The sequence below is a fragment of the Rhinatrema bivittatum genome, chromosome 6 (genome assembly GCF_901001135.1).
Source record: "Rhinatrema bivittatum chromosome 6, aRhiBiv1.1, whole genome shotgun sequence".
Classification (NCBI taxonomy): Eukaryota; Metazoa; Chordata; class Amphibia; order Gymnophiona; family Rhinatrematidae; genus Rhinatrema; species Rhinatrema bivittatum.
The window spans coordinates 178883410-178908304 of record NC_042620.1 but is presented as its reverse complement, the minus strand read 5'-3'; the positions used below and the strand labels follow the sequence as shown (position 1 = coordinate 178908304).

The window sequence follows — 24895 nt, the reverse complement described above, 5'->3', positions numbered from 1 at the left end:
CAACTGTATTCTGGAAAGTTCCCATTGCGAAAAAATGCAAAATACACAGAACTTTCACCAACCCAGGGACGGCATGATTGCAAGAGCCGAGGGAGTCAATGTCATTTCGCAGGTCCTCATAAAGGGCTAAAATTGTCTGAATGCTGAGATGGTATCTTCACACCACTTCTACCTCGGGCAATCCAAGGAGGGCTATCCTTTGTTGAATGATACGCTGCCTGCAGGTTCTACTGATGACTCTGGGCTGAACCTAGGAGAACATAACATAACAAAAGACATGGCACACAGAGTCATACCAAGGGTCCATTGCGCCCACCATCCTGTTTCCAAAAGTGGCCTATCCAGGTCACAAGTACCTGGCAAATACACGAACATTAAATAGATCACAAGCTAGTTTTCCATATTGATTAATAGCAGTTTATGGACGTCTCCTGTAGGAACATATCCAAACCTTTGGAAAACCCTGTTACACTAAACACTTATGCTCTGGGGATGAATTCCAGAGGTTAATTACGCATTGAGTGAAAAAAAATATTTCTCCAACTTATTTTCCTAACCTGTGCCTGTGTAGCTGCATGGTCAGCATGGCCCTCTTCTCTTCGCTCATTATTGTTTGCATGAACAATCACCCTCTGTTGTCTGGCAGTCCTTAATTTGGTTGCACATGCAAGAGAAAAGTCAGCAGTACAAAGAAGTGTAAGGATTCCATGGTTTAAATGACAGCAAAGCCTTCATGAACCATCAGCTATTGCTAGCCCTAGTACAATAACACCAGGGACAGGCCTGGTGCTAAATTTCAAATGTAAAAAACTCATTATGGATGCACAAGTTTTGGACACACATTACTGCATCGGGAGTAATAGCTAATGGAATCATTTAAATGGAATTTGAATATGATCGGTGCTATTTGGGATGCGCTGGTTTGCATGCACGTTATGGACATGCTAATATCTTTATTGCATGGTGCACTCATTTTGCGCGTCCAAAACACACGACCAAGTGCAGTTTAACCAGTGTGCTAGCCTGAGCACATGATTTTGTATCAGCCTGGAAATGCCTTGTTTGTAGAGTTGGTGTCGCTATTATTGAGGTGACTCAAGAATTAGAATATTTTGTTGTATGGTGAGTAGTAAGGTATTTCTTGATTTTTTTTTTGCAATCTACCCCCCCCTCCCCCCAAAATCAAAGATGATCCATTCATCACACACTGTGACATAATTTATAAAACATATTTGTGTTATGTATCAAAATACAAAACAAAGTTTAATATTTAAAAGTAGGATGTCCAATCTATCTCATGCATCTTCATTCTGTATATCCTGAAAACCTGACTGGCTAGGGGTTCTTCCGTATAGATTTGAGAACCACTGACCTAGGGTGCCCAATACCCTTACATAGGCCCTGCCCCTTAACGCTATGCCTATGCCAGCCAGCCCAGGTAGGAAGAAGAAAGATGCTTCATGTCACTTTGCATGGGCCCACGTGGTCTGGGAGAAGATAGAAGCATGCTTTCATCAGTCTTCACAGGCCAGGAGGAGGAGACAGCATGCAGCGCTTACAGAAGAGGGAGAGATGGTCTGCAGTGGCAGGAGAAAGAAGAGAAGAACATGGCTGCAGTGGGAGGAAGAGAAGGACAAGGTCTTCAATAATGGAGGAAGGAGAGATGGTCTGCAATGGCAGCAGAAGAAGAAAAGGGAACATCTGCAATGGAAGAGAGAAGGACGAAGTCTTTAGTAGGAAAAGAAGGTCAGCGGTGGCAGGGGGAAGCGAGTAGGTTGGTGTTGAAAGAAAAGAAGAGAAGGTTTGCAATGTAAGGGGGCAGAGCATAAGAGATCATGTCTGTAGTGAGAGGGGGAAAGAAAGCACTATCCAACACAGAGCTTTCTGATTTTTACAGAGAAAGTATTCCAGTGAAGAATTCTGTGGAACTCGCAGATCACGCTTTGAGTCACCTGGTTAATTACAATTCTGACAAGATGTAAAACAAAAAAATACAGCTGCTTCTACAAGGGTAGCTATTCTGCTGAATATCCTGTTCTTAAAAGATCGCGCAAGAGAAATTACTTTATATTTTGTTCAGTTTGCTGCACAGATATTTCAATTAAGTACAAAGGTCTTGGTGATTGTAAAGGTCACATAAAAAGTACATCACATAAGCAGAGAGTAACTGCACTGGATGATAAATCGCAGACCCGATTAAATTTTGCAATTATAAAAAGTGATCTTTCTCAGAAAACAGTTGCAACAGAGACAATTTTTACTGGGTTTTTAATTGAGCACAGCCTTCCATTGGCAGCAGCAGATCATGCAAGCCCACTGTTTAAAAGGACATTCAGTGATTCTAGCATTGCCAATTAATATGCTTGCAAATGTCGCAAGACTACAGCTATAATTAACGACACCTTTGCACCATGCTGTATCGATGCTGTGCTTCTTCTTGTAAAGACAAAACTCTTTACATTATGCCTTGATGGAGGCATCTAACATAGTAACATAGTGAAAGATGGTAGATAAAGACTAAAATGGTCCATACAGTCTGCCCAGCAAGTTTTATTTTTTTAATAGGGTAGTAGCTGCTGCCGCTCCATGCAGACTACCCCCAAGCAGCAATAAAACTTTAGATGTAGTAGAAAAATTACCCCATTTCTTCATTTCCATTCTCTAGCCAGCAGGGATCCTCTGTGTTTGTCCTATGCTCTTTTGAATTCCATTAACATTCTCATCTCACCACCTCTTCCGAGAGGGCATTCCATGCATCCACTATCCTTTCTGTGGAGAAATATTTCATGACAATGTTTCCGAATCTTCCTCCTTGGAGTTTCATATTGTGACCCCTAGTTTTACAGCTTACTTTCCATCAGAAAAGATTTGATTTTTGTGCATCATTAATTCCTTTCACATATTTGAAAGTCTGTACCATATCTCCCCTGTCTCTTCTCTCTTCCACAGTATACATATAGAAGTGAATTTTAAAAGAGGTGCATGCACAAAAATGAACATATGCGTGTGCAAGTAGTGCATATGTGCATAAGTGCTTTTTACAAACCTCATGTATGAGCAAGTAATGGTGCATGAATAAATTTGCTCAGATAAAAAGGGGAGGGTCAGGAGCTCTCCAGGATGGGTCCTACATTTACACATGTAAGGAGCTATTTTAAAACCTGTGAACACAACATGGGTATGGTTGTTACCTGCGCATATTTACACTTGGTAATTATTCAGGTGTAAGTCAGAATATAATTCTTTATAGGCAAATAGTGACTGGGTGAGGGGTCTGGGTAACCTGGGGGAAGTGCAAGGTCAAGAACCAGGAGGGTCTTGATGACCTAGAGATAGATTGGGAAAACTGGTGGACTAATTGGTTTATCTGGTAATTTCTTTCATGATAGTTTATACGTGTAAAAAGCTGACAGTGCTAAGGAAAATTTGTGAGTGTCATTTCCTCAAGTAAATGATTAAAATTAGGAATACGAATAGCAGATATCTGCCAGTTATCCAAATAATTTTTTACTTATCTGGATAAGTCTTCAAAAGCTAGCTATTCAGTCTGTCATACTTAACCATTTATGTAGCACTTTTCTTTTACTTATCTGGCTATCTTATCAGTCTTGAACAGCTCTGTTTAGCCAGATAAGTCGCCATGGTGCTACTTAGATGGATATTTGTCACACTTAGCCGGATAAGTCAAAACTTATGCGACTATGTTTAAAATACATGCCGCATATTTTTTTTATACACAAACTGCTGTTGGGTAGGCTTATATGTATTTATGTAGTTTGCACGCCCGGTATAAAATGCATGAGCGAGCGCGCCCGGTATAAAATGCATGAGCGAGTGTATCTATATAGCTCTATATATGGCCACGCTCGGGCATGTTTTAAAGTTACCTTCAATAGGGAGGATACATTTCAAAACTGCTTGCGCATGCCCATATATATATATATATGTATATGGGTATACGCAAAGTTGCTATAGTATTTTATAACCTACGTGGAAAGGATATGTGTAGGTTATAAAATACGAGTACATACGTGCATACAAATGCTCATGTATATAAAATCCTCAAGCTGCAGAAATTCGGACTTATCCAGATAAATGCTGACTTATCCAGCTAAGTAGCAGCGCGAAAAGTGCTACTTAGATGGACAAGTAACGCTTTTCAAATTTATCTGGCTATGTATGCCTGCTGCTACTTAGCCAAATAAATTAGAATATGGCTGGATAAATGCCGCAGTTTATTCAAATAAGTTCAAATGTGCCCATCTAAGTAGCAAGAAAGATGATACTTAGCCAAATAATTTGGAAATTAAACAAATAAGTGTGCACAAATCATATATCCGGTATTTTAAAAGGATACATGTGTAGATTTTAATCATGTAAATTTGATGCTTTTACTCCCGTAATCAGCTTTTACATGCGTAAGTCAGGGTATTTTATAACATAAGTGCAGCAGTGAATTGACAGTTTTACCAATTAGACCACCAGTTCACCGATTCTATCTGCAGCTCATGAAGATCCGCCTGGCTCTTTGGCCTGAAGTCCCCCCATTGCATGCAGACCCTCTAACCAGTCTTTTTTTTTAAATTATTTTTAATGATGCTTACGATCACTTATACCAGATATTGAGCAGAAGTAAATATATGTAAGTAAAAGATATATGCGATTCACTTTGGCAGGTTTTAAAATACCAACTTATTTGCATAAATGTTGACACCCCACTCTGAAACGCTGCTATCATGCTCCTTTAATTTCACACGCAAGGATATTCACGGACCTCGATTTACACATGTAAATTGCAGTTTTGAAACTAGCATGTATTCACCCATGTGCTATTTTATGCGCACAAATGCAAATTTTTACACACGCGACATTTGAACATTTACCCCTTAGGTTCTATATGGAGATAAACTGTATTCTCTATTGGGTCAGTTTTTTGACCCATCTTTAGGACAAATTAGACCGAGATGCAGCAGATGATGGTTTGCAATGACAATTCTACTGCAAATGGAATATTTAATATGGTGAAAGAATGGTCTTGAATAAAAGAATCCCTTGGGCAAACTGTGTTGGATTATCCAGAGATAATGCTAGTGTGAACATGAGAAGAATAAATGATCTGAAGAAACTGATTTCCTTTTTTTTTTTTCTTTATGCTATTAGCAATAATATGCAAGCTTTCCATGGACCATAACTGCGGGACCAAACTGGGCCAAGGACACACACTCGCAATCACTCACAAGAAATCCAACCGCAAAAAGTGTTCCCCAAACCAAAAGACAATTTATTTTTAAAAAAATCTTCAATCAGTTCCAGAATGAAAGCAGCAAAAAAGGAAAAATATTAGAAGTTCTAACATTGTCCATAATCAGCTCAGGAAAATCTCAATCACAGTTTACGTAGTATTTCCCTCTTCAGCCTGCACCAGGCCCTAAACTTCACTCTCTGCTCACAGATCCTGAAAGTTCAGATTATTATTCACAACACTTGTTTGGATGGCTGCAAGACAATTCAGGCCCTTTTGTGTAGATGGAAAACAGTTTCCAGCCTTGCGGAGACTCCATAGTGGCACAGGTGCCTTTCTGGTCCTGCTGGCTCTCCTCACGGCTCTTTACACTCTGTAAGCTCCACAATTGAGCCCTGATTTTCAAAGGCCCGTGCGCGTATTAAGCGGGGTTTACGCGCTTGGCCGGGCCTTGCGTGTGCCGCGCGCATTTTAAAATGGGCCAGGTCACATGTGTAAACCCCGCTAGGTGCACAAGTGCCCGGCCATCTCCAAGGGGGTGGGCCGGGAGGCGGGGTCTGGTTGGGGAGGGGCTGGATGGAGGCCGGCCGGCCGCGACAGCAGCCATTAGCCATTGTCCCGGGGAAGCACGCGTCGGCAGCCGGCCTGCACACGGAAACTACTTCTGCTCGGGAGAAGCAGTAAAAAAATTTCGGGTAGCTAGGTAGGGGTTAGAGGTCAGGGTGGAAAGGGAAGAAATGTTAGGCAGGGGAGTAGGGAACTGGGGGAGGCCCAATTGCTTCGCCGCACGTATTAGTTGAAAATTCGACACACCCCCCCCCCTGTGCCCGCACAGCCATCCGATTTTATAACGCGCACAGCGGCGCACATGTTACAAAATCAGCGCAGCCATGTGCGCATGCCGGGAACCGTGTGCACATGGACAGCCACGCGCTTCTTTGAAAACTGACCCCTCTTAGGCTTTCCAGTTTGTCACTTTACATTGCTCAGGCTTCCTGAGATACTGTAGGAGTATCTCTGCCTAGCTTCTTCTTCATCCCTCCTCCCTCTAACGCCGGGAGAGGGTAACAGCTACAACCTCCTGCTTGCTTGGTGACTCTGGAGAAGCCTCAGACCAAAAATAGGGTTTTTATAAGCTTCCTCTAAACCATGCTCACAGGTGCTGTACCAAACTGCCTGTCAAAGAATTGTTTGCAAGCTCCTCAGACCAAAAGATGACCTTTGATTCACTGGAACCTTCCAAATTCAATCCTTACTGGATTTCCCTTAGAAGGAAACCACCACCTTACACAGCACATCCTTAGGGCTGGATTTTACAAGCCCTGCGCGCCGGCGGCCTATTTTGCATAGGCCGCCGGCGCGCACACAGCCCCGGGACACGCGTAAGTCCCGGGGCTTCGTAAAAGAGGCGGGGAGGGGGCGTGTCTGGGTCAGGGAGCGGTTCGGGGCAGGACTGGGGGCGTGGCGCTGGCCCAGGGGCGTGGTCGAGGCCTCCGGACCATCCCCCGGGTCGGGTGATGGCGCGCCAGCATCCATCTCCCGACCCGGGGGATGGCTGCTGGAGGCCAGATTTACGCCTGCTGAAAGCAGGCGTAAATCTGCCAATAAAGGTAGGGGGGGGGTGGTTAGGGAGGGGAAGGGAGGGGAAGGTGCAGTGGGGTGGAAAGAAAGTTCCCTCTGAGGCCGCTCCGATTTCGGAGCGGCCTCGGAAGGAACAGGCAGCGCGCGCTGGGCTTGGCGCGCGCAGGTTGCACAAATATGCACCCCCTTGCGCTGACCCCGGATTTTATAAGATACACGCGGCTACGTACTGATGTGGGCAGTTAGAAAAGTATCCCCGTAGTTAGGATTATTTTTTCCCTTTGTGCATCACTTTGCTCTTGGCTAGGTTAAATGCCATCTGCCCTTTTAGATGCCTGGCTTCTTGACCTCACAAGGTCCTCCTGCAATTCCTTAGTCTGCTCATGTTTTAGCTACTTTGTATCATTATTTTTTTTTGTTTGTGGTCTGCGAATTTGATCAGCTCACTTATTGCTCCCTTTTCCAGTTCATTAAAGAATAAGTTAAACACTGGTTTCAGTACAAGGGGCACAAACTGTTTACCTCTCTCTATTGAGAATACTGAGCCTTTAGTCCTACTCTTTGTTTCCTATCTTTCAACCAGTTACTAGGCTACAATAGGCCATTGCCACCTATCCCATCACTTTTAAATTTTCTTATGATGAGTCTGTCAGGAGAGACTTAGTGTATTTGACTTTTCAGAAGCTATTTGACAATGTTGACTAGCTCACCTTTACCCACATGTTTATTAAAACTCCATCAAAGAATTCTAATAGATTAGTAAGGCATGATTTCCTTTTGATGAATTAATAATGTCTCTCCCCCTTTAAGCCATGTTTATCCATACGACCAGTAATTTTGCTCTTAACAATAGCTTCCACCATTTTACATGACTCTGACATCAGGCTCACTGATCTGCAGTTTCCTAGATCATCATCGCTGGAACCCATTTTAAAAATTGGCATTACATTGGCTAACCTACAGTCATCAGGAAAAGGAGCAGATTTGAATGATAGGTTACAGATTATCAGTAGCAGTTCTGCAGTTTCATATTTGAACTCCTTCAGAACTGTACGGCGACTACCGCCAGGTCCTGCTGATTTCATGTTATTCACCCCACAGTTATAAAGGAACTAAAATATGAAATTGCAGAACTGCCATTAGTAATCGGTGGTGTATAATTCAAATCTGCCTCTGTTCTTGAAGCCTGGAGGGTAGCTAATACAGTATATTGCCAGTTTACAAGAAGGGCTCCAGATGTGAGCCAAATAACTACAAACCGGTGAGCCAGATGTTGGTTCCAGGTAAAATGGCAAAAGCTATTGTTGAGATCTCTATTAACATTTCATAGTCTGTTTTATCATCCTGGTCAAGTAGATAGTAGTAAACCCCCACTTCTGCGTTCTTCCCATCATGCATGGAATTCCAGGATCCCCGTTGTTTCCTGCAGAACTGGTATTCTACTTGATTCTGTGGCAGAGGTGGCCAACTCTAGTCCAAGAGAGTCACAAACAGGTCTGGTTTTCAGAATATCCCCAATGAATATGCATGACATAAATTTGCATACCATGGAGGCAGTGCATGAAAACTCTATCTCATGCATATTCATTGTGGATATTCTGGAAACTTGGCCTGTTTGTGGCTCTGAAGGACTGGAGTTGGCCACCCCTGTTCTATAGCATCTTTAACGTATAGTGTTACCCTACTGCAACTTCTCTCATTCTGTCATTTCACTATATCTTGTGCCCTGAGATCACAATGTCCCATTGGTTGTCTTTTTTTCACCAAGGGCTGGATTTTAATATCTCTGCCCGATTTTATAACATGTGCGCGGCTGCGCGCACATGTTATAAAATCCGGGGTCGGCGCGCGCATGGGGGTGCACACTTGTGCACCTTGCGCGCGCCGAGCCCTAGGGGAGCCCCGAAGGCTTTCCCTGTTCCCTCCAAGGCCGCTCCGAAATCGGAGCGGCCTCGGAAGGAACTTTTCTTCCGCCCCCGCCCCCCCACCTTCCCCCCCATCCCTACCTAACCCCCCCCCCAACCTTTATTTAGCAAGTTGCGCCTGCCTCTGGGCAGGCATAGGTTGCGCAATCCCTCGGCCTAGCAGCCCTAGGGAGACCTTTGGCCACACCCCTGCCCCGCCCCACTCCTTTTTTCAAGCCCCGGGACATACGCACGTCCCAGGGCTTGCGCGCGTCGCCGGGCCTATGCAAAATAGGCTCGGCGCACATAACCCCCCTGCACGCGTAAATCTTTTAAAATTTGCCCCCAAGTCTTTAAGTACAATAAACATGAACTCCCTGATCTTATTTTTTAGATTTCTGGCATTTGCATGTGGACACATACTGTGAATGTACTTCTTTTATTCTTTTCACAACCCACTTAGTAGTAGTCGATTGAGGTAATTTGGAATGATTCACATTTGTCTGTTCTGTATTTAAATCCACTTGAACTAGCATGACTTTTTTATACATTCTCTCTGCCTCTGTTTTAACAGTATCCTTTGAAGATATCCCATGCCGTACCATTTACATCTGGGCTGACTCTGGTCTTTCCCCAGTGATCATCTTTAAAAGCTGTTCTGTCTTGTTTTTAATTGTTTGCTCCAACAACTGGGCTCCATTCTGTCTCATATATGTTTATGGACCCCCTGTAGCGCTATATAAGTGTTGAATAATTAAATAGTAGTAATAGTAAACAAGTGTTTCTTTGATGTGTTACTCTTAAAAACTGGTATGTGCAGATGCACCTGTTTTTCATTCAGTCAGTTTATTACATTTTCAGTTTTTCTTTTATATTTCATAGTGTTAAAACTGTAATAAAAATATTGTCTATTGAGTTGCACAGGCTGATGTCTCAAGGGTCTCTTAACTGTATACTCTGATGTTATCTTACATATACCAGTGAAAAAAATAATTTAATTAAAGCACCAACAAAGCAGAATAAAGCATATATGTGTACAGTCTCAATGTCATCACACCCAAGCAGTCCTAATATTCTATAAAATATGGAAGAAAAATTCATTTTGCTAATGAATCTAATATATTTCATTTAACCATCTGTGAAATGCATGCTATGTTATAACACTTTCTGTCTAGTTGTAAAATTGTGTCATAGTAACAGTAAAGATAAACTGGGAGACATTATATTGGTTTTAGAATCAAATTTAATTGCAGTAAAAGCCAAAGAGATGGGGAGGAGGAACTAAGGTGCTGAGAAATGAGGATGGTCATTCCCAAATTCATTGTTAATCTGATACTATACTTTGTGTCTTTTGCCACAAAAATGAGAAATATTGCCTACTTAATGTTATACACTTCAGTGAGCCTGTAGTGATGGGACAGAAATGTTTTTGTAGAATTCTATATTTACAGCACAGTAAAGATTAAATATACGGAAAAGTCTTATTTTTTTCAGAATGCTCAACTACAGTTTCCCAGAAATTTTATATCAACACCAATGAGTCTTCTATAGATTCACTCTTTTCTAGCACTTGAAGACATACTGAGGCCAATATTTAGTGCTGCTTAGCCAGATAAATAGGGACTTATCCAGCTATATGACAGCTGCTGAAATCCGGCTATGTTCAGCGACCGCCACTTAACCGAATAAGTATTTATCCAGCTAAGTAGATAGCCACATATCTTAGGGGTGAGCAATGATTGAGGCAGGGCTACTTATCCAGCTACCTTAACCGGATAAGTGCCGATAGCAGGTCTAAAGTTAGCCGGATATAACTTATCTGGCTAACTAGAACTTATCTGGATATATTCAGTGGCATAGCCATGTCACCGAATATCCCTTCCAAGTTAGCTAAATAAGTTATATCTGGTTAACTTAGCTGGATATCTTTGAATATTGGGCCGTTGGTGGTTTTGCAATGCATTCTGGTTACTGTGTTAATCCATTTGAACTTCTAAAAATAAGGGTCAGCAAACAAGTTGTAAGGGATACCTGTGTACTAAATGAACTCAGTCCATCCGTGACTAGTTTTTGAGAGCTATATTCCCTTCATTGGGTCCATCTGATACTGAAGAAATGTACAGGTACAAACTTATAGGTAGATTTATCAAACTGCGATAGGGTTATAACACACGTTAAATAGCGTATATCACGCGATAATGCTGTTTATCACATGATATAACCCTGTTTTGGCGTTATCGAGCCTGAAACCCACCCCTATTACAATAAGCTGCTTTTCATGGCATTTGCAATTTAGCATACCTAGTCCTATGTAAGTAAAATAATGCAGTTAACTTAGACATTTTTCAGCCATGCTATTTTATCTGCTCCTTTTTTAGAAATGCTATTCTACCACAGGAGCACAAAAACTCTAACACGGATTCTTGATGTTCCCGTGGTAGAATTAAAGGGCCATGCGGTCCAACATATGCCCCCCCCCTTCAAAACTTAAATAAAAAGTCATTGGGGATCTTATCAGAACCCCACCCTAACCCCAGGACCGCCATTTGAGGCGGCCCTGCAAAAAAAATTTAACAGAAAGAAAAAAACTGCCACCCAGTGATGACCCAACCCCCTGCCCAGTCCAATTCAGCAACACTCCCCTCTGTCTTCTAGAGGTCCCCCACCCATGGCCCTCCCTTTCCATATTAAAGACTAGACCGGTAAAATGTGATGCTGTCATAGAGACCCCCCACCCTGGTATCTCCCCAACACCCTCTGACACCCCTGTACCTATGAAAAAAACATTGGTTGCCAGCAGGAGGGTCTGGGGAGCTCAGCCAGCCTTTGCCCCTGTCATGGGGAAAGTGGCACCACATGGTAGGGGCAAAGGCTGGTAGGTGCCTTTTTAGAGAATGGCATCCTGGATCCTCCTGCTGGCCACCAATTAATTTTTTACAGATACAGGGGTGTCAGAGGTTGTTGGGGGAGGGCCAGGTTGGGGGCCTCTATGGCAGTTTCTAATTTTGGGCTAGGGGGTCCCTACCAACCTATTTTTAATATGACAAGGGGGATTGGGACATAGGAGGCCTGCTATTGGGGTGGGATTGGGGAAGACATTTGGGCAGGGGACTGCGTTGTCACTGAGCAGTAGCTTTGTTCTATTTTTTAACATTTTTTTTTTGTTGCAGGGCTGCCTAAAACGGCGGCCCCCGGGGTGGGGGTGGGGTCTAATAAGACCACTAGTGACTTTTTTTTTTTCACTTTTGCGGGGGAATGTGTTGGCCCCATGCATTGGGGGCTGCCATCGTGTGTTTTAAAGCACCCTGCTGACTTATGCTGTGAGAAAACAGAATGCCGCGATCCTGCTGCAACATTTTGTCAGGGAAAGGCTACCTTCCCCCTCTGCAATATTAGGTCCCTCCCACAATAATAAATCATGGCTTTAGAGAACCTAGCTATTTGATTGTAAGCCCCTCTGGGTATAGGGAAATACCTACAGTAGCTGAAGTGCCTGAAAAGCAGAATATAAATCAAATAAATCAAATAAATAATTAAATAGATGCATTTCTCTGACACACCCAAAAATTAATACACTGATACCCCTCCTCACTGATGCTCTGATGTTGCTGCAGTTAACAATTGCTGTCTGCAATTGCTAAGGTTTTTCCTTTTAGAGTGACTTAGTAAGTCATAAAGGAAACCCATTATTTTAATTGTATTCTTTTGATTAAATTGTTACCTTTTAAAGGAATTGTTTTAGTATTTTGTCGTCCATGAGCCCCCCAAGTTTAGAAGCCATGTAAGTCATATTCACATGCATATAGCCCTTTTATTCCGTGTGAAAGGCCAAATTGGTGCAGGGGACATACTCGATCCCAGTGCTAAATCCCAGTTCAAACTAGCATCAGTCCTTTCATCCTAGGGTGTGGATTTTTCGAAAGGGGAGAACACAGAACCTCCAGGACCCAAGGCATGCAGGGGGAAAACCAAGTCTCTTTCTCTGGTTCACGCTCTCTTTCACTCTCAGGTGTACTCACTGTTTGCTAGATTCTTCTCACACTGAATCTCAGTTCCCGGCACCAAAAGGACTCATAGGACACTCATGAGAGGTGTTCCAAAAAAACTTTACTGCAACCACCTCTTCAGAACAAGTGAAAAGCAGACTCAGTCCAGGTCCTTTATATGAGTGCCCCTTCCAGGATGGCAAGACACTAGCATGCCCTTATACTTCCTGGGGTTGTAAATCAGGTCCCTAGTGGGGCTATTGACTCTCCTGTCTCTCTTCTGACTCTAGGGATTCTGAGTCCTAAAATTCACAAACACTGCTCTCCACTGTTCTTTCTCCCATGCAGGAATAGCAGGTAAAAATTCCTCCCAAACAAAAGGAACAAAATTCTTCTCCAAAAATATACTCTAACCAACTGCTCTGATGGCAAGACACTGCTGTCCCTCCTTGTAGTGCAGGCAGGAAAACGCAGCTCCTTTCCCTGACTTTCTCCAGGCATGGGAATAAAATCCTCCCAGAGGCAGGACCAGCATCCACACAAAAATAAGAACTCAAAAAAACACCTCTCTATCTCTTCTAAGACAATCCCTTCCAGACCCATTGGGTCCTAGAAAGGAATCTCCATCATCCCCTTCTGCTAGGTACCGGGCTCTAGGGCTTAATTTTAGAAACAGGGGAAACTCCAAACTGTACACTTTTCACTCTACAAAACCTAACTGAAACTCTCCATGCTGATTTCTCACTCTGCCTGCTTTATATACAGGCTGGCCGGCCAGTCCAAGCATCCTCACTGGAAGTGCTTGTCAGGGTGATCTGCCTCTCCTCCTTCCTAAATCCCAACCCATGGCCTGAGCAATGGACAAACAATAGTGGAGATCGGGGGGGGGGGGGGGGGGGGTCTCTGCTGGGGCTGGAACTACTCCTGGCTAACTATTACATATTTCTCTTTACCCAGGGTCGGGATCCTTTTTTGGTGGAGGGAAAGATTTACTTTCATGGCCCTGAGTGCTAAGAGTGACCATTTGTACCTTTGTTCCCATCCCTGGGAGAGGGGTACTTTTCTTTCAGTATGTATGCTGTAGGTGCCAAATAAAACATTGGAGCCACTGGGTTGGTGTCCAAAATTAAAGTCCTTACCGTTGAAAACTCTGTTGAAGTGTGGCACAATAAACTTAATCCTCAGCACCTCAAATTTCTCTTTCCCTCTTTCTGTGCAAGGGTTTCATTTACCAGGGCAAGGGAAAAATCCATCCTTCAGGTCTTGGATAAGTGGGGGTCCCCAGGTGGGTAGGGTATACTTTGGATGGGCAGGAAAACCCCTTCCAAACTGGTAAGAAGATAAAATATTTGTCTCGCTCCCCAGGGGTAAAGACTCCAGTTGGGGGTCCTCAATGCTCTCAATTGTTTCTTTACTCACAGTGGGTAGATTCTTTCCTTTCTCTCTTTTCTCAGTCTCTTTCAAATACCTGATGGAAGGGATCTTAGCTGGAAATAAGCAGCTTCAAGCATCCTTCAGATGGGTAGGAAGAGGGGCAGCCAAACTACCTCCCAGATCTTTTAACAAAAATCTTCCCAAAAATAAAATAAACACTGGAAGGTCCTGGCCTCAGGTCACCCCCTTCCTCTGTCCTCATTGAGGGTGTAGAGGGACAGGTCTTCCATAACCTGGACAGCCTCAGACACAAGGTTTCCCGTGCCTTGAGCCCAGGAGGTGCATAGGATTCCACCAGGCTTCCTACAACCAAAAGTCTCTTAAAAGCCCAAAAAAAGCAACCCGAGATCAGTCCTTACCCATCAGGGAGGGGTAAGGACTTCCAGCAGGGGATTTCTGGAGTCCTTTGAGCAGGCCCAAAATCCAAATTTAGGAAAAGCTCCTATATACCTCCTATAACTCCAAAAACAAGCTACACTGCCCCCATCCCCAGCTCTCTTTAAGAAGCTGCTCTAAAACCTTTCAAAGGGGATGGCCATTCCAGCTCCCTCAAAGGGAGGAGTTGCATATGAATGGTCCCTCCCCTCATTCACTAACTTGCACTGCACAAGCTAACCTATGAAGTACCCAGGGCTTACTGGTAATGTGACCGTAGTGTCCATTACATGTATTCACCCCTGAATTTGATTTATAAACAAAACAGACACAGATGCTTGGCAGACCCCAAGCCATTCGTGCCCAGTGGCTGGATTCGAGTAAGGTCCTTTCTGGCCTTATTCCAATACCGTCTAAAAACCCCACTTCTTTGAGGCTGCTTTTAAATTTAATCCCGGTTTCTCCTGATCACAGCCCTGTTGATTTTAACCATTTTCTTAATAAGTTAAATTCCCCAAATCTCTTTTTTTCTTGTATGTTTGTCTTAGCTAGATTGTAAGCTCTGCAGAGAAGGGACTGTCTCTTATATGTATTTTTACAGTGTTGCATACGTCTAGGGATATGGAAATAAATAGTACTTGTTTTACTCCCCTTTATATATCCCCCCCCCTCGATTACTCTCTTGTTAACATGTTATATTTGTTCGACGTTATATTTGTTCGATGTAAAGTGCCACCCCAGGCGTCTGTTTGCGTTACACTGTGAACCGATGTGATATCATTGATGAATGTCGGTATATAAAAACTTTAAATAAATAAATAAATAAAATACTAAGCAATAGAGATGTGTGAAGCCCGGGCTTTGGTTTCGGCCCGCCGTGGGAAATTTTGTTTTTCCCACGGTTTTGGCTTTTTTTTTTTTCGGGGAACCCGAAATTTTGGGTTAGTGTGCATTTAAACGTTAGCGCGCACTAAAGGGGAGTTAGTGCGCTCTAACCCGAAAACCAAACTTTTCCGAAATTTTTGAAAAATTACGTTCGTTTTTCGGGTTTCCCGAAACAAGACAAATTAGGCAATTACTAAGCAACACATTTTTTAAAATTAAATGGAATTGGTAAATAAGGGAAATAGGGTACAGCTGTATTGCCAAATGAACTGAATAACATTGAGCATTTGGTTTCTCAAAGAGCTGTTTTTAATAGTTCTGTCTTTGCTTCTTACAGGCAAATATGTATATCAGCCCATGACACCAGTGGAACAGCTTCCAAGCACTGAAATTCCTGCTAGACCCAAGGAGCCAACAAACAGCATCCAAATTTCGGTCTCACTGACCGAACACTTTTTGAAGTTTGCCTCGGTCTTCCAACCCCCCGTCCTCCCAGAGTCGCCCAGGTACTGCACCATTTCAGACCTGTTTATCGACAACTATCAGGTTAAATGCATTAACGGGAAGATGTGCTATGTACAGCGGCAGCCATCATCACTGCCAGCACAACCGCAGCCGCAGCAGGCAAAGCACGAAGACGTTGCCACCCCTGAAGCCTTAATGTCAAAAGAGAGCCATATGCCTAAACTAGACCACTGTGCTTCCCCTTCCAGCTCTGAGGACTCGGGTATAAATGCAGTTGGGGTCCCCTATCTGGAATCTTGTGACGAGGATACGGAAGAAGGAGCAGAGTTAAGCTCTGAAGAAGACTACACTCCAGACAGCAGTTGGGAAACCGATGACTGTACCGTCCTTTCTCCATCAAAATCTGATCTGGAGGTGATTGAGACAATAGAAACTACTGTTTGAGCTGAAGCACTTGAGAAACGTTTTACACCGACTGGCGAATATGATCTGAGCAGCATTTCGTTCTGCTTTTAAACTGATGTAAAGTCACTCTTAGTTTTGCGTGAGACTTCTAAAATCACTCTGAACAAACACAGCTACATACCAGTGAATCGGCATTTGAATTAATGGATTGGCGGCTTGAATTCAAAGTTCTGCAAGTTCTGTATAATCCACTATGATGTTTCTTCATACTTTTTAATTACCAGAGTTATCTGCTGTATTGAGATATTTCTTTCTGCATTTATACCAAATAGAAAAAAAAATGACAATTCTTCTAAAACAAAAGACAGTTTGCCAGCGATGTACAGGAGGAGGTTAAGTGATCCCAGGAACACTGGTTAAATTATTGTATAAAAGCAGACTGTCTAGCAAAGTGGAGTGGAGTAGAGCAGAGCCCCATGATTTAAAAAAAATGGCGTCAGTAAGAGTCCCTTGATAAAAATAAATTTGCAGCACATCCTGGCATTGTGCTCACTCATTTAGCAATTACTGGAAATATGAAAGCAGCAGGAGTCAAGTGTGACACAAGTTACAGAAACCCATTATGAACCAGAAGAATGGTCATAAAAAATGATAACATTTGAGTTAAAAAATGTCTTGAGTGTGGTGCACACACACACAATCCATTCCCTGTCAAGACTGGAAAGGTGTATTTCAAGGAGTGCACAGCATTTTCACAGGCGGTTTTTTTATATATTGTGTGTGTGTGTCTATGTTTATGTACGTCTTGCTCAATCTTCAGTCCTATTCCTCCTGCTCCCCTCCCAACCTACTCCTCAGTCCTCGTTCCTTTCCCTCCCCTGCCCTATTTGATCCACCTTTCCTCCCGTGCCCCCTATCCCTCTGGCAGGCCTCAGTTTTTGCCGTCCAGTTTCAGTCTCCATCCTTATTAGCACAGCTCATTCCATTCTCCTAGCAGAATGGGTCAGCAGCCCCTCCCTTCCCTCAGGAGCCCCCACCCCGACCAGCCTTAATCTACTTCTCTGCCTCACCAGTTCTCGCCCCCCACCCAGACAAACTCTTCCTCAGCACCCTCCAGCCTTAATTCCCTTGTTTGCGTGTGTGAGGAAACTCCTTTTAGTAACTCAAAAAGAAACAAAACTGGGACTGTGAGCTGTTGCCTGCCAATGTAGTTACCTAGTTGCTTGGCAACCAGTTCAAAAGCTGATTGGCCAGAGACTTTTTGATGTCAAACTCCTTTTATGGGAGTGTGACCGATGGGGACTATCTTGTATTATATAGGATTGCACAACTTAATGGCAAAGAAATTCACTTTCCAAAAGGTACACTGGATGCTTAGAGGTGCAGAAGGGATGATAACGACAGAAATCAATCAGGATCTGCAGTATTGTATGGAAAATGGGCAGACTAAAGAGCAGTAACATAATAACATGTTAAATGCCACGTTTTGCACTTGGGCCGGATTTTCAAAGGGTTATGCGCGTCGCCGGGCCTATTTTCAAAAGGCCCGGCGACGCGCATAAAGCCCCGTGACACGTGTAAGTCCCGAGGCTTTACTAAAGGGGCGGGAAAGGGATGGGGGCAGGGTCAGAGGCTCTCGGCATATCGGCCATTTGCCGCTGTGCACCGGCAGTCGGCCAGTGCACGCAACTTCAGCCCCAGGGCTGAAGTAAGTTTTAAAACAAGAAAAAAAAGGGCGGGAAGGGAAGGGAAGGTGGGGTGGGGGGGTAGGGAACGTGGGAAGGCAGCACGGCTTGGCGCGCGCAAGGTGCACCCCCTTTGCGCGCGCCGACCCCCGATTTTATAACTTGCGCGCGCAAGTTATAACATCGGGCATACATGTGTGCGCGCCAGGTAACGCGCGCACCTTTTAAAATCTACCCCTTAATGTGCATTAATATCACGTTAATGCATGTTATTCTGCGTTTCCAATAACATGGAAAATGTTTGTCCACTGTGCAGAAAATATGAATGAGTTGTATCGCATGCAAGCAATGCAAAGCAGTTCATCAGTATTAAAATGGCTGCACACAGATCACAATAAATATCTCAGTCTGCATTAGATAGGCCTTGGAAAGAACTATACCTCGGCAGGTATAACTAACTTTCCCCGAAATCCTTGGCACACTAACTTACCCACTGATGTTTTTGGCTCCCCTCCTCCCCCGACAGGGATCTAAAGTAGGGCAGCTACTGAATGAAGTGACACCCTCCCCCCACACTGTGGGGGGAGGGTGTCACCCTCCCTCCATCTGTAAACCTCACCTATCTCCTTTTCTCTCTGAGCCCCTCATGCCCTATTGGAGCTCCATGATTCACCTGCTCTCCACTATAGGTGAAGCGATGCCCTGTTGCTTATGTTCCACTGGCAACACAATTCAAAATTGGTGCCAGCTGATTTGAGGCTCCCCTTTGTCCCATATGCTGATAATATTCATGAATATTAGTCACTGGATCAGGGATTTACTAGACTGCAGTACTTCCTTACTGTAGTTTAATCAATGACCAGGGGTACTAAGGTGCTGTGTGGCTTTAGTAACTAGGGCCTTTTATTGGCTGTTAATATTTCATTTTCAAAGAGTCTTGGAAAGTAATGATAAGAACAGAAAGTAATGATAAGAACAGAAAAAAACATCATACATGTTTATTTAAAAATTATATGCCTCAAATTTCAAAAATATTCATGGCAATTATATTATTTAAACATAAATATCAGGGTATATATTACATATAAGAAATGCCATAACAAACTGGTTTGGGAATATCTGAGAGGCATACCAGAGACTGATTAGTAGAATGTCTTAAATATGGTACATTCATATTAAATTTAGCTAAAAATGAAATCAAAATAGCAGAATGTGCTCAGTTAAATTTTTCTCTATATTTCCTATTTTCCAGTAAGAGCAATTGGATTCATGGAGAGCAGCAAATTGTCATGTAATAAGTTTTATGAGACATATCAGATTACAAGAAGCAATTATGTGCTGAAAACTAAATCAGTGTCACCTAACGACGTGGTGAGCTTTTTTTTTGCACTGCATAATTTTTATATAATATAGAAGAGAACAGAGCTATAGCCCAAACATACGGGATAAATAAACCTGAATATAGATGTGAGATAGCTTCTTATTTCCACAAAGGATAAATAATTCCCAGTTCTTCTCCCTAACTCTGAGATTGAACTGGGATGACGTTTCCTCTTGCAGCTATATTATTCTTTTTTCTTTTTCCCTAGATGGCTTGTTTTTGTCAGTTAAAATCAGTGAATTCTTTGGGCTGCCTCATGTTATGTGTTCAGGGCCCCATTGCTGTGCTGAGAATAAGCACTAAAACTACTACATTTTAGATTTAGAAAAAAAAACAAACTACAAATTAGTGCATTTTTAGAACTATGATTGCGTTCAGGTTTAATTGCATTTGGATATGTGGTAGTGAAGAAAAGTTATTTTTTTATAGTCTGAATCTTACTAATTAAGGCAGTGGTTCTCAACCTTTTATCTGTCAGGAGACACCTGCAGGATGGTTCTTACATGCGTGACACACTGAACACATGACTGTCACGGGGCTAAATGTAAACATACACTCTGCATCCACTGGAACCCCCCTGACCCCCAACAATCAGGCAAATTTTAAAAGCCCTGCGCATGCCACAGCCAGGAGGTACGCGCACAAGCTGGGCTGGCACGCACCGAGTGGATTTTATAAGCCACCTGACTACGCACTTATCTCCCGCTGTGCGCACAAGTCAAAATGTTTGAAAAAGGAGCGGGGCGTGGTTGTTTCAGGGGAAGGCCAAGAGATATGCATGTAAATATGTGCACAGTTGCACACCAGGGTCTCCTGCCGTGTAACTTACTACTTCAATGGATGATGTGTAAGTAATAAAATAAAAATTCTAAGCTATTCAGTGGAGTTTTAAGAGTCAGGGATAACATGCGAAAAGGAAGGCTATTAAACCTGGGGTGGTTGGAAGTCCTATCCCTTGCTGGGTGAACTGGGAATGAACTGAGAAAACCGGTAATTGCATCCGGGTGCATTCTACAAAAATCTCCCCACTTACATGGTAGAAGCAGCTTTTGCGCGCACATGGACGTACCCACTTAAAATTGCATGCATATGGGTGCATGTTCCGCCTATTTTGAACCATGCACACATATATGTGCGTATGTGATAAAATGACTGTGTCTCTGGCAGCGAGCAAATGCGCGTACATGTGGGCCCGTGCAACTCTTTCACAGTCACCGTCAATGGGTGCAGAGCAGAGGTAGGATATTCATCGTACAAAAAATATACTCTGGTGTCATCTCGGTAACAGCAACACAAACTATCCCTACTACAAGGCTAAATAGGACCAATGCATATCCTATTGAGAAAACAACAAATAAGACTGATACAAGTGCCTACATGCTAGTAAAATACCTCTCCTCGGTCATACAAAAAAAGCCACTTTGCATGCAGTACAAAGCTGGAGAAATGGAAACAGAAACATAGCACATGGAACAACGGTATATAAAATGTCTAAATAAATAAATAAATAGCACCTAACATACTACCAGGATCTGCAATAACAAACTAGTCTGTACAAAGTTACACCTGTATTATGGAACACACTCAAACAGTAATAACTCTATCTATGAAAAGGCAATGCTATAAATATTAAACCAGGCCCTAAACACCAATACACCTCTTATTAGGAAAACAGAACAAGCCAAGCTGCTATAGATCCCTACACAGAAACCACAAGCTTGCAAAATACCCTTACCTGGGTCACACATGCAGAAGACAGACAGACCCTCACCAAATACAGAATAAAGAAACCTTAAAGCTAATGTTCTTGTTTTGCCATTGTTGCATTGCATACAGAGTATGGATTCTTACTGTTTCCAGTTCAGTTTTTGTCTTCACATTTCTATTTATACATTCTTCAAGAAATATAAAATAATTGTAAAATTATACTAGTAAAGAGAATACATGTTTTTAAAAAATTGATGAATAGAATAATCTATATAAATAAAAATATAAACGTTCGTTTGTTCAAAATCTTAAATCTCCGAAAGTTCTTCACCGATTGCTTTGAAATTTTGACACAACGTTGCATTCGAATACGCGCGTGTTTTTATATACCTGTATTATATAGATGTCACACCTGTGACAGGTAAAAATATGCTTTTTGGGAAAAACAGCGCCATCTGTTGGACATAAAAGCAATACACGCTATCTACAATATAAATGGGCTCTGACCGACGGGCCGCAAATGCGCAGTAGAGAGCAGCTCTACCGCGCATGTGCTGACCATAGAGCTCTGCGCTACATGCTGGGTGTCACAGAGGGGAGGAGGAAAGGGCAGACGAGTCGCCGCTCCAAGAAGCGGCTCAGCCTGTTCCTCCGCCGCTGGGGAAGGGGGAAGGGAGTAGGGTCTGCCAGACAGTTACACACAGGAGGAGGAAAGGGTAGAAGAGTCGCCGAGCCAGTCTGTCGACTGCCAGGGAAGGGGGGGGGAGGAAGTTGGGACGGCCAGAGCAGAGCAAATGTGCATTGTGAAATTAAACCAGACTGAGCCACGGCAACGCGTGGCTGGGTACAGCTAGTATCCAATAATTACAAACTCCTAAAAATTTATTAAATTCTCCAAACACCAATAAAATATTTCCAAACAGCAGACACATCACATAAAACACAACAATTAAAATGGCAGTCAATCAAGAAAAATTAACTTAAAAAGCAACCTTTACTCACCCTCTCCATGAACTCTCCTACTCCTTTCCCTTGCAGGCCAGTAGCACACAAAAGAAGCATCAGAGGCTGCTGAAGCTCTGTCCTCATGGTCCTCTTCCTTAGGGCCCAAGACCAGTCTCTCTGTCTCTTACATACGCATACCAATCACACCTCCATGACCAGTTTCTGTCTCTCACACACCAGTCATCTCCCTGACCAGTCTCTCTGATTCTCACACGTTAATCACCTTCTTGACCAGTCTCTTACTCTCACACACAATCACTTCCCTCACCATTCTCTCTCTCTCTCTGTCTCTCATACAACAGTCACCTCCATGACCAGTCTCTCACATACACATCACCTCCCTGACCAGTATCTCTGTCTGTCACACATCAGTTTCCTCCTAACCATTCTCTTTCTTTCTCTCACACTTCATGCACCTCCCTTACCAGTTTCTCTCTCTCACACACAGTCATCTTCTGACCAATCTCTCTCTCACACACATGCACATCAGTCACCTCCTTGACCAGTCTTTTTCTCTTACATGCACACATCACCTCCTTGACCAGTCTTTCACTCACACATACAACAGTCACCCTCCTGACCAGTCTCTCTCTCAATCACACACATATTCTCTCTCTCTTACTTATTCACACATGATCTCTCTCACTTAAACACAAGCTCTCAGTCACACACATTCTCTCTCTCACTTATACACAAATTGGCTCGCTCTAAATTTCACTCACTCCTCCCCTTGCCTGAGCACAAATGGGAGGTGCAGCAGCCTCCTCTTCCAGCCCCCATGGCCCAAGAAATAATCACATCAGTCGTGGGGACAAACACTGCTGTCTCTCATTGCGGATCATCAGCTGTTTCTCTCCCTCTGAGCATCAGTTCCTCTTCCAGGCTACAGGGAGTGGGAAGAAGAAAAGGCCATGCTGCAGTTGCCAACCTCCACTGACACTGGTGCCATTCTCATCTGGGCTTGAGAGTGCTGACAGCCCAGGTGGCAATGGCAGCAGTGCAAAGATGTCTGCAGTCTTTCGCTAGGGTGAAAGGAGGGGAAGAAAAGAGCAGCCGGGCCAGCAGGAGTATGCAACACACCTGTCGGTGCTTGGCGACACACTGGTCTGTCGTGAAACACCTGTTGAGAATTGCTGAATCAGGGTATAAAGGAATTTAAAAACAAAAATTTGCATTTAGTTCACCCTCCTGCTTGAAGAAGGTGTAACTTGGTGAATGTACAATTCAACACAAACCCGCACATGATTTCATTTTAAAAATCCTTGGTAAAGTTTGCCCACATAATGTTGTTCACACAATCATAAAATCACCCTACTAGGAGTGATTCACTGACATCTTTTCCATTCTGTATCTGTGTGGTAAGACCTTGATGAATCAGGACCTTCGTGGCTTCAGCACAATTCATACTTTGAACCATTTTGGAAAGAGGGTCAGATAAATAATTTTTTCATTGTATTTTCCTTCCTGTCCTGTTGTGTGAGTCCTTTGAGGGTAATTTTATAATCACCCACTTAGGGCTAAAGTCTGTGGGCATTTTTTGCCTACAGACTCTAGCCTGCATTTTCAAAGCTGAAATAAGGAATCCTTATTTCAGGGATTCCTTATTTCAGCAAAGCTGAAATAAGGAATCCCTCTGCTTCTTACCACCCATCCTCACCTGATATGGTTTGTAGGCACATTTTGCAGAACACGAGAGCACCTGGTGTTGAGGGTATGTCCATCTTTCTAGTTGTCCATCTGTCTGTAGGCAAATATCAGTGCACATGTGCATGGCAGCGCTCCCTTAAAGGTGCATTTTAAAAGGCCGGCGCGCCAAAACCAGGAGCTAAGTGAATATGTCGGACCAGCATGCACCGAGCGGATTTTAAAAGGTGTCCACATACGTGCATATCTCCCGCTACACGCACAAATGAAAAGTCCAGGAAAAGGGGTGGGGTGTGGGGCATGGATGTTCCTGGATTGCATCTTCAGATTTGCTCATAAATACTTGTGCGCACAGGCGCACACCAGAGTCCCCTGCTGCACAACTTTACTTCTGCTATGGAGGACGCGTAAGTAATAAAGAAAACTAGATAGATCAGCAGGGTTTTAAAGGTCGGGGCTAATGGGAAATGGAAGGCCATTGAACTAGGCGGGTTTTGGAAGTCCTGTTCCTTACCTGTGTGAACTAGGAATGAACTGGGAAAACTGGAAATGGCATCGGCGCACGTGTCCACTAAAATCCCCCCACTTATGTGGTAGAAGTAGCATTTGCGCGCCTAGGTACGTTGCCACTTAAAATTATGCACATATGTGCGCGCGGTCATCTATTTTATAACGTGCGCATATATACGAATGTGTGTTATACATTAGCCGTGTCCCTGGACGAGGGCTGACGGACGTGCGCCCATGCGCCTGTTAAAAAGTTACCATCCCTGTGAAGAGGCCATGCACGCCACATGTCAGGGAAAGGAGGGACTGGGAGGAGCAGTGGGAATCCGTACGGTCGCTCCCGCTCCCGCTGCTGCCGTCAGATATTAGGGAGTAGTTGGCGCAACTCTCACCAATGTGCTCAGAGAACTGGAAGAGCAAGGAAAGGTTTTGCTGCTGTTGCTGCTGAAACATTTATGCCAACGATGCCGAGATTGTGGTGGCGGTGGCAGCGGAGATGGAGGTCCCAGGCAAATGAGCTGAAACGTGACTCCAAGCAGTGCATGCGCTATGTGCATAATATCAACTAATTTATTTATCATTAAAGATCCAATGCCTATAACATTTTTTGCTAGGTCTCCGGGAAAATTATGCTTTGTGCCTCTAAATTGCCCATGTGCTAATTCCCAAATTACATGTACCTTTTCTTA

General features: G+C 43.4%; 1 protein-coding gene across 1 annotated transcript in view; it reads left to right on the top strand.

Annotated features, from left to right (window-relative positions):
* The window catches only part of C6H3orf70 (chromosome 6 C3orf70 homolog), a 132485-nt gene extending 115673 nt beyond the window's left edge, over positions 1 to 16812 (top strand). The window contains exon 3 of the mRNA XM_029606201.1: positions 15745 to 16812. Coding sequence (XP_029462061.1) covers positions 15745 to 16316 — 572 coding nt within the window. The 3' untranslated portion in view covers positions 16317 to 16812. The remainder of the gene's footprint in view (positions 1 to 15744) is intronic.
* The last annotated feature ends 8083 nt before the right edge of the window (positions 16813 to 24895 follow it).